General features: G+C 37.6%; 1 protein-coding gene across 3 annotated transcripts in view; it reads left to right on the plus strand.

The window, feature by feature from the left end:
- The window catches only part of ACSS3 (acyl-CoA synthetase short chain family member 3), an 82,869-nt gene that overhangs the window by 9,232 nt on the left and 58,300 nt on the right, over positions 1 to 15,337 (plus strand). Inside the window, exons 3-5 of one of the 3 annotated variants that reach the window (XM_065861119.2) lie at positions 8,989 to 9,177; positions 14,292 to 14,378; positions 14,701 to 14,841. In XM_065861119.2, coding sequence (XP_065717191.1) covers positions 8,989 to 9,177; positions 14,292 to 14,378; positions 14,701 to 14,841 — 417 coding nt within the window. Of the gene's footprint in view, positions 1 to 8,988; positions 9,178 to 14,291; positions 14,427 to 14,700; positions 14,842 to 15,337 lie in introns of all 3 variants that reach the window. The other 2 variants (XM_065861111.2, XM_065861128.2) reach the window with 2 other exon arrangements.

Below are 15,337 nucleotides of genomic sequence, written 5' to 3' on the forward strand. Positions count from 1 at the left end.
TATACATATAATATATACATAATATAGGCAAAACATGTATATATAAAATCAATTTACATACATGTGTGTATTTTAATGAAATAATATAATGTTTTAATGGAAATTGTCTTTAGTGGATTCTCTCTGTAGAAATTTCCTCTGAAAAGCACTTGAAAAGTAGCCTTTGTTTTGCTTTTCAAGCTTGATGTTGGCATTAAGTCTCCTGTTTGTGTATCTGCATTCTCTATGTGTATTAAATGTTTTAGGATATAGCAGATTTGTGTAGAATGGGAAAGTTTTGCTGCATGACATACACATCCTTTCCTACACATTTCCTCTTACAGCAGCATCACCAAACCAACTGGAATAACTGGTAGCTGAGTTCTATCTGAATACTGCTTTTGAATTCTCTATAGTTTGCTCTTGTCCTAAATCAAAAGGGAATATAAGCGAAAGACATGATTTGGGATTATTATCATGTCTGTTGAAGCTGTCTGGTCCATTCAGTGGAATAAATGTAACTTGGTTTGCCTAGTAACTACTGGACACCTGGTAACAAAGGTATTTACAAAGAAATTTGCTGAAAGTGGGAAAGACATGGGCTGGTGTATTTTGTGTCATAGATCTTGTAGGATCTAAGAGAGACTTTGGCAAGAGGCCGACCAAACCACAGTGAGGTGTGGGTGATGACATTTGGCTCATAGCCCTAAGTCACTGCTTCTCACTGTGATCTCATTCTGCTCAGTGCTGTTATATCTGGTGTCATTTTGAAATAGGCTTTCTGTGTTTTGCATGTTCCCTTATAGAACAGTATAAGTGCAAATCAGGCGTGTGACCAAAGTTGATGAACCTCCTGGTGGGGGAAAAAAGCCTTTTGAATTCTTTCCCAAGTTCCTCTCCCAATTGAAAATAGCCTGACAGTGTGTATTGGTGTTCTGACTGTTGACTGGACTGTCCACATCCAACAAATGTTTAGTAGTCTGTCTGGACAGTAAGCTGGTGGTGCAGTGAGGATGTATTTTCAGAGAGGCTGCCTGTTCAAAATGTCTCTACGAGAGATGAGTGCTTGAAGTAGTGGAATTCCTTCTGTTTTTTGGTAATAAAGTGAAGTTTATAGGTGGAAGTTATGTAGGATAACTGTGGGTCACAGGGTGGGAAGATGCAGAGTTTTGTAGTAGGTTGGATCATTTGTTCCAGGATCAAACTCGTGGTGAGGAAGAAAAAAATAACATAAGTGCTTGGTTGGATACATTAAGGCTCCTTAGGGAGGATAGGGTAGTTTGAGCTATGTGCTCAGGAAGCCCGTTTTCAGATTATCACTGTCCTTTCTACTTGTTGCACTGCTGTTCAGATCTAAGAGCTACAGTGATGCTGCAAGTTTGAAGTTAAATCTCAACTAAATAATTGAGGGAAATGTTGGAAGCTTGTGGATTTTTAGTACTCAACCTATAGGAATGTGGTGGTGCTTTGTTTTGTTTTGCCTTTTTTTTCTGTTTTTGTTTGTTTTGTTTTGTTTGTTTGTTTTTTGGCAGAACTGGAATAGAAGGATTACAGGATAATTTCAGCAATTCTTTGTTGATGTAAATAATGGCAAGATCAGTTTATGTTGATATTCTGTACAACTATACTGTCTTCAGACTCTTGAGAGTTACAGCTAAAGTGAAGTTGTACATAGTGCATAAAGTTGCATTTTAAGTGTGTTAATGATATTTTATTACAGGTGAAACCTTCCAAATGCAGAGAGGAGGAATTTGGCCAATTTAAGGCATAACAGTCTTCCAGAATGTACTGATTGGACTTTTTTCTTTATAGGCCTCTAGATGAGGATTACCGTGTTGGACTGAACCCAGTAAAATGGGGATGTAGGTGAAAGTTTTGAGTATAATTTGGCAGATTCTCTAATTCCAGTAGTGAGATGGCAAGGAATGATAAGGGAAACACAAATTCTGTTAGAAATGCTATTGAATCTGTGTAGTATGAGGGAAATAAAAAAATACTTGAAAGAAATAAGAAGCAATGGCTTCTGTTAATTTAAAAACAATTTTTTGATTGTGTTGGAAAAGACTGCCATTTTCAGATTAAGGCTAAAGTTGTTAGGTGGATGAAAAACTTTCTGTATGCATCATTGAGTGTATTCTCTACAATGCCTCAGTTGCTAAAAAGGAGTCTCAAGGATTTGACTCATTATTTTCGGGCGGTGACGCCTGACAGGTCATATACACAAGAGCAGTATGATTTCTGTCTGTGATTCTTTCAAATAGCAATGCACAGTTTATGTGTTGAATTCAGTGCTGTAATAAATAATTTCTGAGTGCAGTAATGTGACGGGATTAGTAAAACCAATACCCACCCCACGCCAAAGCCACTGACAGCATTTAATGTTACAAGAACATGGATGAGAAATAAGGGCTTCATGTTATCAACAATGGGCTAGGATGTAATTTCTTCTGTAGGAAGGTTTTTTCCGTAATTACCTAAAAGCATCTTCTTCCGAAATAGCTGTATTAGCCATTGTCAGTTTGGATTTATTTGTGCTTCTGTCTTGCTCTGCTCATATTGCCTATATATGACTGAGGAATCACCCAGATTGTTCTGTTTCTAGTAGTCTTTATCATTCTTCATGCGTTACTCTGTCTTCTTTCTTTGACTTCTTTCTTGAAAAATGGCCAATTCTTTCTCAGCTAGAAATAGGGACTTTCAAGATATGTTTTCTCAGAGTTAATTTATAATCAAAACTAGAATATAGACAGAAAATCCTACTGAGACTGTGAACCCAATGTTTTATCCTCTTTATCTGGTAAAGCAACAATATCTTAATAAAACTGTGTCTTAGACTTCTTTACTGCTCATTTTCCTTATTTAAATCTCAAATGTCATTGTTCAGTGCATGCCCTGGAAAGATTTAACTTCGATGTCACTGAGATAGATCTTCAAAAATATCAATATTAGTATTCTTTAAAGGATGAGACTAATAAGGAATTTACAAAGAGTGGTGTCTTGGGTTTTTCACATTCCACACAAAAGACTTCCAAATGACACTGTACAAGTTGGAAGAAGCAGCTGGAACTTGATCTCCTCTGACTAAAGGAGGTTCCACTGCGGCACATCAACGCCAGCGATGCCTGCTGTAATGTGGTGCAGCTTGGGCAGATGAGGAAAGCAAAGCCATGCTGAATTAACTGCTGAGGCTCCTGACATTTCCACTGTATGTGGTTCGTGAGTTTTACTTTGGACTAGGTTTATTTTCATCCTTTGAATAGAATGTCCCATAGCTCACTTCAAAGCCATCTGAACATAACTGTCCCAGAAATCTTTGCTTCCTTGACCTGTGGATTCCTTTCGGAAATGCCATGGTCACTCTTCATCTGTCTCACTGCTGCTTGGTTTCTCCCTCCACTCCGAGTGGATGTTGTCCAAATAATGGACTTTTAGAGGAACAGAGATGCTGTAGGAGTTGTGCAGAATGCTGTGGGCTATCCTTCACAAGTGCTGGAAATTCCTGCTGGGGCAAATGTTTGAGGCATGTCTCTTTGGCAGAGTGAATGCCATGGCATCACTTCTGATCAAACATTAAATCAATGCCAAGATGATAAGCATTACATAGTTCCCATCTCAACCCAGTCCCTCCTTGGAGACACACAGTCCACAGCTGATCTCCCAAACTAGAAAGGAAAACGGTCCTTCCCCAAAATTCCCTGCTTTCTCTCAATCCAAAGAACTTCTTGAAATCTGAAAGAAGGAAGGAGAAATTACTGCAACTAAATGCAATCCTGGCAGCTGTCTGTCTGTGTGAGAGAGAAATAGAAATCATCTGGATTTATATTTTTTCTCATTATAGGTGGAAGGATATACCAGCACCACTGCCACCACTGAGTATGTCCTTTGTACACTGCATTTGAGACAATGTGGCTCGGGTTTTGTACAGAAGCCTAGGAGGGCTGTTATTAAGGCATGCCATGTCCATGGCTTATGCAGTTGCCAGGGCTGTGCCTGGCACACGGGCAGAGCTGGGACGGGCCAGATAGTCTCTGGCAGAGCTTGTTGCACCACAGAGCTTCCATCACAGCTCACGACCCATGGGGAATCATCTGTCAAGGTGCAGTAGCTCTTTCCATGTCTCTGTGACTGGTGCCCGAATTCTACTAGAAACCTCCTAAACACAGCCCCGCACTCAACACATGTATAAGAAACGAGTATGCACATGAACTCAGGTGGTCATCCGGATCACTGGTGTACAGTTCCCATTGCCTGCCGGGGCAGAGAATGGGTCAAGGGGATGTTCCTGTGTGTTGTCTTGTGGTGGTCCTCTGGGGCTTGCAGGCACATAGGCAAGTGCAGCACCATTGTTCTGCTTTTCCCTAGGCTGTGTCCCAGGACTCTTGATCCTGGAACCAAGGGCATGAAGGTCCTTGGATGCCTGTGGATGAGCTGTGGGCTTGGTGGAGTGTTTTCCCCTCCCCTGAAGATCTCTTCAAGATCCCTGTGGCAGGGGCACGCGACGTGTGCCACCTTGGAAGTATGGTTTTGACACCTCAACAAGAACATGGCCTTCCTCTATTTGAAATGAATGCAGCACCACTTGTCAGTCTTCTCCCACCTGCCAGCAGGCTTGACAGTAACAACAGGGTGATGTGTATGCTGGAGAAACTTTTGCAGTGGTAGGAAAAGGAGGAAACAATAATTAAGAAGAATAATACAGGTTGTTTCAAAAAGTTGGACCCAGTTTCAAATTGGATTGGATTTCAAATGAGGTCCGTCTCTTTGAAGCACCCTATAGAAGAGTGCAACAGCTGATCAAGGGCCAGGGAAAAGCAGCGAAGAGTACTGTCTTTATAGTCTTGGAAAAATGACACAATGAAGAAGCTGAAGAGCATAAGGCAACTTGCTCCTTTGGTTTAGAGGAATGCATAGGTGATATGGCTCTTTTTACACCATGAGATGCATTTCAGGATGTTTCAGGAGCTCTCGGTATTTGAAGAATCCTTTTGGTTGTTTAAGTTGCACTGAAGGACTCAACACTGGCAAGACTCAGTCGTTATTCAACCTGGAAAGATGTGAAATTCCTCTTTTGAGCATTTGGAGTGGAATTTCTCTATTAGTGACTTGTAAGGAGAATTGTTTGGGCATGGATCAAAACTGCTTTTTGTAACTACTGGTGACAGCCAGGTAATTTACTTTGGAACTGCAGCACTTCTCCAAACCTGAACAGCTAATACAGATGTAGTGTTTGTTTGGTGGCTGGGTAAAAATGAAGCCATGTTCACTACAGACTTATATTTGATAGAAGTGTAATTTGAGCCCAGATCTTCAAAACTGAAAGCCTACTTGAGTTTCTTATTATATCACTTGGTCTCAAGTGATTTTATTACTGAAGTGTCAAATATATTAAAATGATAGAGCAATCTTAAACTTGAAGAAAAGCAGAGAAATAGCATGCTAGTGGGAAAATAGCGACTGTAAAATCTTGAGTGATAAAGTATGCTGTCTTAATGTAAACCATAAATGACAGTACACTGTAAGAAAGTGGAAGGTTCCATGGCTTTTAACAGTTTAATGAATGTCTCTACTCACTCTTCCCATCCTTTCTTAGAAAGAGTAATTGCTTGGATGTTTCAGGGTTTCCACATCAATCATAAGGGCAATGTAAACATGTTTTATGATGTTCTGTAGTCTTCCAAATAGGTGCACGTAGAGACAGTGTATATTACGTAGTCCAAATGCTCCCTCACTGTCAGAAGAATGAGGGAAAGGGCTTAAGGCGAATCATAGATAACTGATTATTGTATTGGGGTATTGACTTTGGTGACATTAAACTCTCTAGGGTGGGGAGGTTAAGTGCAGGCAAGTTGTTACTGGGTTTGCATGGAAGACATGTGGTTCCTGTCTACAGCATGCTACATATATTTTGCTCTAAGTACAATTTACGCATGATAGGTTTCAATAAAAATCACATACATACATGCAGATCTCTTAACTGTCTCCCTCTTACAGCCAGGAACCAAAGTTATATAGCTCGTGTATAGGCACTGGGAGTCTTCTATTACAAAGTTACTAACTATGATCTTTAAATGATGCCTTTTTCCTTTAACAGCCAAACATTGCCTTTTTATTGTCATTAATATAAAAAAATGATAATAATTAATTATAATACTAATCCATTGTGTTTAACTGCTTATTGCCTACTATCCACACTTGCACTGAATATAAAATCAGTCATTAAATATTGTTTTCATTGCCTGTGGCCTTTTGTCAATGCTCTGCTTGAGAGTCTCACAAGCAGCAAAGATAAGGATTAGTTTTCTCAGTTCTTTGAGATAAGGTGATATTAGCTGTATTACAGTGACTTTGCAGATTTTAATGTTTTCACAGTAGGAAGTATAGAAAAAGGATTCGCCTTTGAAAATAGAGTTATTCTTACAATTTTTTTTCACCAATCCTATTTAGAAATGACAGTAAATGCTAGTGGTATGGCAATAAATTCTAGTTGTTTACATGTCCAGACCTTGTTGATTTTTGTTGGTTTTTGATAGCATATGTTAGTTTCATAAAGTATTGATAGGTCTATAATTAAAGATACTTTCTTTTGATAATCCATAACATTTAGTAGAACAGGTTTGTTACAAATAAATCATATACATACCTTAGTTTGTGTGAGTTTTCAGCTTGATATGGTGATGACTTTGCCTTATGAACATATTCTCTCTTGCAGCTGAAAATAACAGCAGGGATTTATGCATTGTTTATGCAAAATGGAAGTTATACTGTTATCTTCTGATGCAAGCATGCATGCTTGGGGCTTTTGTGTTTGCATTTCCTTATATCCTTGGGCAGAAGCGTAGAAATATGCATAGTGTGATTGTGGATGAGCTGTGGATTTAATGCAAACACAGGTCAGATGCATCTAGAGCTGCTGGTTGTTACTGTCACAGGTTGCTGAAAGTATGAACAGGTGTTCACACTGAAGACAGAAGAGTGAGTAATGCTATATTATTGTCTTCTTCAGTACATGTATCAGATAGGCTTCTAGGATTAGAGGTAATTGCCCCAAGTTTTCTTGAATATGACTGTGAAGGAAAGAGCCTAATGCCTACAGATCTTGAAAAGTAACAGTGGTATTAGAATTTGGAATAATTAACTGGAATAAGGTAACTCGAAATAAAGAAAACTCAAATTTGTTGAATAATATAAATGTAAGTAAAATATTTCAAAGAAAATGTACCCTCCTGAGTAGATCATCCTTGAAAAAGTGGGTCCTTCCCTCCTGTCCTGCTGGCACAATGTGAATTACGGCCTAGGCTGCTCCTATTGCTTGCATTATTTGCTGGGTCACTGAAAATGTCTCTTACTGCTTCAGAAGCTTGGGTATTTTGTATTCTACAGGCAACAACCCCCTGCTGCTCTCAAGAGGTTTGTCTCCCCTTTCCTTTCTCTCCAGTCTTATAGCACCTGAAGAACGTCTTTCACGAGACTGAATTTTACTTGACACCTTATCTATGTGATATAATGAATAAATAAGGAATAATGCAGTGCAGGTAAGATGTGAGGAATTAATATAGGAGTCAACTTATGTTACACTGATAGTGAAAGAAATTAGAATGTGTAAACTTATGTTTATTGTAGTATTTTCTAGTGAATGGCAACCTCTTAAAGAAGAGTTTTACTGCTGTAGGTAAGAAGAGTTCTGCTGCAAGACAGAGCAACTCCTTTGTTCTGAACTTGGATTTATATGTCTTCAGTTATCCTAAGAACTTCCTGGAGAATTTAACTTTTTTGCCCTATCACGAATGTAAAGTTTTTGCAAGCAGAACTGTTCTTGTTACATCTGACTGGCATGTAACCGTGCGTATAGAGTATTCCAGTTTACACTTCCCGGGGTGGTTCTACTTCTGCCCTGTTTCCTATTAGGTTATTAGTTTACTTTGTTTCTTTTTAGTATTTTTTTTTTTTTCCTGTTAGCCTGTGTTTTATGCACAGCTAATGCAGTTTTACCTCTATTACTTGCACACCTCTACATGCTGATGTCCAATTAGAACATTTAAAGACAATGAGCAGGTTTAGATACTGAATGTTACGCAACTGTCAGCCTCTGGGATTCGAGAAACCTCTGACAGCTGGGTTCATTCGGTTGCTCTAGGGGAATTAGGTGTTTGCTTTTCCTCTGGAAGATGCCATGTTTCCATGCCAGAACAAGCAGGTCGGGACAAATGCATAGTGCTTGTCACAGGCTCCTGTGCTCACTCTAACAGAACTTACTAGGTGGTAAATTGTATGTCCTGCTGTACTAATGAAATATTCAATGCTAGTTTTGTGACAGATAACTATACACTGCCAAGTTAATAAATATTTTCTCATGGTGATACAGATGGCTGACATTGCTGCTCATCTGTCATGTTTCTAGAGTTCCAGTCCTTTGCTGCCATTCACATTCTGTCTTCAGGCTTCTGCATACCAAACATGAAAATGTGAAAGTAAGGGGGAAAATGATTGTTTAAATCTAAATGAATTTCTCTGAATTTGTATTTACATTTGGTTCAGGGAATAAGATTTCTTGTCTCGGGTTCTGAGAAGTTTGCAACACTGTAGTAGAGAAAATATTACTACATATTGATTTGTGTTTCAAACTTATCAGGTTAGGACAGAATTTGAGTTATGAAATGCCCTGTTTATATCCATTCTTAAAAGCAGTTATCAGGATAAAAGAAATAACGGTTTGCATAACTCAAAATTTTGCAAAACATTGCTAATGATTTTTTGCTCTAATGCGTAAAATAATCAGCTTCAGTCCATTCTAATTTTACAAAAACAGAGAGATGTATTACAGTGTTTTTTGCAAAAAGAAATTGTCTTAAATTTATTGAACCTGGATTACATAATTCATCTCCTTTCTGTATCACACTGGCTTATCTCCTTAATGTCCTGTGTCTGTTGATTGTGTGAAAGTTATCTTTCGTGGGGAAACAGAAGACCTGGGAAAATTTTTAATATGTTGTGAATGTTTTGTCAGTACAGGTCTCCAAGTTAGCTGATGTCATGGTCAGACATGGTGTGAAGACAGGCGACCGTGTGGTCATCTACATGCCCATGATTCCACAGACAGTGTACTGTATGCTGGCTTGTGCAAGAATAGGAGCCATCCATAGCCTGATTTTTGGTGGATTTGCATCTAAAGAGCTTTCTGTTCGCATTGATCATGCAAAGGTAATACATATTTGGAACAACAAACACCATTGCATTAGTTATTCATATGAATCACTGCCAAAACCCTTCTCTTCCAGAGAGGGTAACATTTCTCTTTGTGTGGCAGAGTCTCAGTTTGTTTATAATATCTAACAATGAAATGTGAAGTATTACATCTGTACTGACAGTGATACTTTTATGGCAGACATTGAGATACACATTTTGACCTCTTTTAAAAAGCATAATTTTATTAATAACACACTGTTGTCTGTTTAGAGCATACTTTCTTCTCGTGTTTGTCAATCTTTGTCTTTCCAAGCATCACCTTAAAATGAGTTTTTCACCCAGCATTTTCCTCAAGTGTATGAGGAAAATGCTGCCAGCCCTAAATGACTTAATTGGTTTACTTGATGTTTATACATATTAAGTAGTACCTTTTTCAACTACATAGCTACTTCATGTATTTTGTACATGAATCAAGGCAGCTAGAGAACCAGTTGTCTTAAGTGACTCTGCAGAGAACATATTTAATAGAGGTGAATACCTTAAAGGCTTCCATGTTTCGCACAAGTTGAACTTGTTATTGAAACATTATGTTAAGTCTCTGTAAGTGAAAATGCAAATAGTACTTTAATAACCTACATAGTAGCTTATATGTGCATATTAGTAGCTTGTGTATGCATTAGTTTCAAACCAGCTAGTGGTGTTTGTACTAGAAGGTTCTGTTCTTGTTTTCTACCAGTGAACAAGACGAAAGTCCTTGTCGTGTTGTTAAGTCACCTGGATCACTCAGACCATCTGTGGTCACTGCCTATCACTGAATCACATTGGTTAGGTATATAAGCCAAAACATTATGCAGGGTGAAGTCCACAGGATTTTTGGAACTTTTACTTAGTTTTTTTGTGTACAGAAGTGCTTTTCAGATCCCTAAGGCTTGAATTTTATGAATATTTGTAAATAGGAAGTTAAATGCATTCCCCCTACTCCCTCTTGATATTTTAACAAAGCAGAAGTTAATAAAACAGCTGAAATGGTTTGTTGGAATTGTGAAAAAGAGCTAGAGAAGACTAATGGCAGCTCCATAGTTTTCTCTTTCTTCCTGCTCCCTCACTTTTTCAATGAGCTCTAAAAATTAATTTTACTTCATAGAAGCTTTTGATTAGGAAAACATAATGTAGAAGAAAAACTGGTAGACTTTAAAAATGGAAGTTGCTACAATATGGATGTTTACTTTTAGAGCATTTTGCAAATATTGGATAATTAATCCCAGTGGACTCTATCTGAGGAACAAAGGGAGACAGCACAGTAACCATAATCCTTACTTCATGCATTGAAAAGAAAACAGAGAAAGTTTGATTTACTCAAGGTCACACAGCAAATCTTTTGCTGGGTTAGCTATAGAGTTACCAGCTGCAGGCCATGGACTAAATCCTAATTTACACTGCCTTCTTCCTTTTTCTTTAAAAGGCACACCTCAATATTTTGGATGATTTTTTACACCATCCGATGTGTAATAACAGTGTAAGTAAAGAGGAGAGGCACATCCTCAATCTAAATTTCAAAACATGCCCCAGTTTTGCAATACTGTAAAGCTTTATTGATAAGTGAATTGCACACTACTGAGGTTATATTTAAAATATGTATATAAGTAGCTCTGAGAGATGGTATTTTGCTGAACTCAGAAGTTAATTGAAGCAGTCTCAAAACCCCCTAACCATTCTATTAGGCTTTTATGTGACTTGGTTTAGATGCTGCAGTGTAGGACCTGATGTTGTTAAGATTAATTAGAAAGAGTTAAAGATGTGAAATGGAAAGCTGGCTGTGAGATGTTCCTGTGGAAGCAAGGTCAAACTTCACATTTTACTGGAAGTTGTAAGTGAAAGAAATAACAAGCACTTCTTGGTGACTATGAAAATGTACATATACTTTACCAGCTTACCTTAATTTATCTTGAATTTTAAATAGGTTTGGGAATGCTTCAAAATCCTGCACCTATTAATTTTTACTCTTGTCAGGTGTTGGCAGTTACTGACGTTCTGCAGTGAATTGTGATGAAGTGATACAGAGCGTGAGAACAGGCATTTCTTGTCACCTTTCTTTTCACCCGAATCTAGGAATATATAATTTGCAATATCGAAACAATGCATAGTTTTGAAGGACATTAACTATATTTTGAGAAATTGACATAGCATCTGTTTAAGCATTTTATCTTAGTAATATAATATGTTTATACGCATGTTTGACAGGGTAGTTGCTATGCCTTCAGCAACCAAATTTTCTCATGTTTTTATGAATCACAATAATTATATAGCAATTCCAGAGGGTTTTTTAGATTTTAAGTCCAAACCCTGCAAAATAAAGTGCAAGTAATGGAGTTTTTCAGACATGGGATTTTCAGAAATGCTTCAGCAAAGCAGTGTCATGATTTGCAAGTGAAGAATAATTCTTTGAAATACAAAGTGTATGAGACACCCAAGTTATTCAAAACTGGCTATTACTGTCTTCCATTAAGGTCGAAAACACTGTATTCCTCAGTTATTTAGAGTTGGCACATTTGGAGATTTTAAGGAGTTCCTTGAGAAAATGAGCTAATATTTTTTTAATGGTTTATTCTGAATAAGGCATAGCTCCTGCACACAAGTATGGCTATGAATGGTTACTCCTACTTCTCATCATAAGACAATCCAGCCTTCTGAGTGATTAGGCAGAAAGCTCAGCTGCTGATACAGAAGATGCCCAATTGCCTTATAATAGTTGCAGTCCTGTCTTGGCTTCTCTTGAAGCACCGTTATTTTTGGCATGTGTATTGTAGATTAGAAGGCAGTGTCTTGCTTTTTATTTTTAACTACTTGTATGGTATGGTTTGGGTCTCTTTCTTTAGAGCACTGGGTAATATCTGGCAGAACTACATGTGCATGTTAATCTGACATGGATCATCTAGCTGCAAAGCCAGAGCAGTACCAGCAGGTGCAGCAGAACTATATAATGACTGCATAAGCACCAGATATCTTAAAATGCCTGTCACTTTTTTTAAGGAGGAGAGAAGCACAACAAAAGTGCAGTAAGTTTGAGCATAGCCTTGTGATCAGATGTGTGGCTGCAGCACAAGGAGAAAAGAGTTTTTTGTGTTGAACAGTGAGGGACTGAGTGCTGGATCTCTTTGTAAACCTCTTCATGAAACTCTTGACATTTTGTGCCCCGAAGGTTTTCTGTGTGGGCTTTTTGCAGCTTCATTAGTTGACCCAATAAAATATATTTATTTTCCTAAACTTTGCCTTGTGTGCTATTAGAGACTATACAAAAATTTGTAGCAGGTCTCTTTACAACAGAATAAAATTATTGGTTTGGTACTATTTGGCCTTGTTTTGTCTCATTTCTACTTTTTTGTACTGTTTAAATTTTTTTTTTCCTACAGCTCACTGTCGCTGGCATTCCTTTACCAACAAACCTTTGAACTTTCCTTCTTTTCCTTCAGACTAGCTATATTTCAGTCTAATCCTATGGTGCAGGACTACATGGAGCCACAGAAGAGGTGGGAGATGGGTGTATAAAAGCAACTTGGGAACAGAAATGCAGGGAAAGTAAAGTCAGTAGGCAGAGTGGTAAAACACTGGAAAATAGCAGTTAAAGCCAGTAATGGAGCTTTGATTTGCACAGAGTGATCCATGATGCTTCCAAGTCGTACCCCTCACTTGGGAAATACATCACCATAGGCAATTTAGGATTGGTTATTTTTAGACTTCCTTGCGGCATACAAAGTACTTGATGTGCAGAGGCGGCACTACTTACAAATGGCTGTAAACCTGGCATTGACAACAGTCTTTCATCTTAACAATTGAATAGAACTGTGTTAATATCTTTCATTAATTACAGTCTAATTTCAGGGTAGCCTCCAGATGAATTTTCAGCTTAACTGCGCTGTATTGTGTCATCTTTCATAAAATCAGTACATTGCAAAACAGAAAGATGACAAATGCTGAAATTTTAAAGCTCATCTGAAATCTTTATTTTGAATACAAACTAATTGGCAAACTTCCCTGAATGGCAGATTTGGACAGGAAACATTTTATTATTGCAAAAGAAAACAGTTTAATCTGTGCTTTCTGTTCTGAGTTTAATGCAGCCTTAACTGTGGCATAGTGGTTTGTGCCTACATAATGAGATTTATGCTAATGCATACAATTAGCAAACCAGTTTGATCAAACTGAGGGGCATAAGATAAACACACTTTTAAAGCTCCAAAAGCAAGGAGATTGAAGACTCATTCTTCTCCAATTAAAATATGTTCTAACACATCGTTTCTTTGGTGTTACCTTTTGTTTCCTGAAAGACAAGAAATAAAAATACTGATTTTGGAGCTAAGTCAAAGTAGTTTGTATGCAGATTTCTTGACTTAAGAAATCTTGTGTAAAACCTGACGTTAATTTAATAACAAAGATGCTAAATCCACGTTTGCAAATATAAATTATTCTAAAAACACCCCAGAACTACAGAAATCTGATTTTTAGTGGTTTCCCATCCTAAATCCTGCAGCCATCACTTGCTTTATTTCTTTCATGTGCCTTATGACTTTAGCTTATTTCCTTCCTGTGTTTCTACTTTCCTGTCAACTCTTGTTTGCCTTCTTTTTTCTCTTTCTGCTGTTTTCCCTCCCGTTCCATTTAATTACAGGCTGGAAAAGAGCCAGCAAAGTGCTATAGCTAGCTTTGAAATATGCCATTGCGTGCAGGCAGATAATTAGAAAACAGGCTGAAGAGGACAGATAATTGTTGACATCACCGTACCGCTTTTTCTTAATGGAGAGACTAAGATGGAGATGGGCTTTTCTCTCAGTTCATTACTTTTCATGCAACTTGAAAGAACTTAATGCTGCTGATTTCTTACTCAAATTTGTTTGAAAATGGTGAGGAGTGTCAGAAGTTGTTAGTGTGCTCCTGAACAAAAAAACGTATGCGCGGACAGCAAGATCACACAAGCTTGACTTCCTTACAAAGCTGATCTAAACCCTGTTTCTAATTATGTGAAGATAGACTGTATACATTTAGTGTCATTAATCAAAGAGTTTCATGGAAAAGATATTATTAGGTTGCATATTGCAAATGTATGTATTAACAATCTAAATTCTTTATTTTAGCCCAAGCTTATTGTGACGGCAAGTTTTGGAGTAGAACCAAAAAGGAAAGTGGAATACCTATCCCTCCTAGAAGCAGCACTGGCAATGGTACAGAGAAAACCTGATAAAGTTCTTGTTTACAAGCGACCTAATTTGGTGGGTGTACAATAGTTGTGCCTTTATGTTAACTTTCAGATGTACATGCCTTCTCACTAAAAGTAAAATTTTGGTTTGTAGTTTGTCTTTGAATTTTATGGGGGAACTTTGTATTCATAAGATTTAAATAGTAAATAAAAATAATGCAGCAGAGAGATTACGGTACAGAAAATTGAACAATACTTTCCAGGAAATTGAATAGTATATGTTTTTTGATTGGCTTCCATTGATTGCCTGTTTTTCTTTCGCTGCTTTTCTATTTTTCAATGGGCAGGGCCCTGTTCCTCTTACCCCAGGACGCGATCTTGACTGGGAAGAAGAGCTTGCAAAAGCACAGTGTTATAAATGTGTCTCCGTTTCCTCAGACCATCCGCTTTATATTCTGTATACATCTGGAACAACGGGCTTGCCCAAGGTGAAGGACTATCTGTAGTTTGAGTGTTTGTGACCAACCTATTTGCAGTTCCACTTGAGAAAATAGTTAATTAAAAAGGTTGGAAATGTTTGCCAGTGCTCAGTGCTATGAATGATAATCATTGCTAGAAATGGTTTAATCTCATTTATTCACATTTCATTACTTTAAAGTCAATGTCTAGGAATAAACGACGTTTGTTTATTTAAATGTAAGTAATATAAAGATAAACTGCATTTACTTCAAAAAGGACAGTATAAACTTGTGAGGACAGCAGAATGTCTTTTATTTATTAATATCTTCTGTGTTCTAACTGTTTGAGATGAGCATAGTGTAGTTACTTAATGGCAAGATTAGTTCATGTATCACTTGTGTGATAGCATTTATTGCTGAATAGTCTTTGCTTATTTGTTGTTTCCATGTTAGCTAATCTTCCCATAAATAAGATGTAATGAGTGGCATTACAGATTAAATGTAATTAAGCATGTTCTGAAGTCTT

This window comes from Patagioenas fasciata, chromosome 1, assembly GCF_037038585.1.
Source record: "Patagioenas fasciata isolate bPatFas1 chromosome 1, bPatFas1.hap1, whole genome shotgun sequence".
In the NCBI taxonomy this organism is placed as follows: domain Eukaryota; kingdom Metazoa; phylum Chordata; class Aves; order Columbiformes; family Columbidae; genus Patagioenas; species Patagioenas fasciata.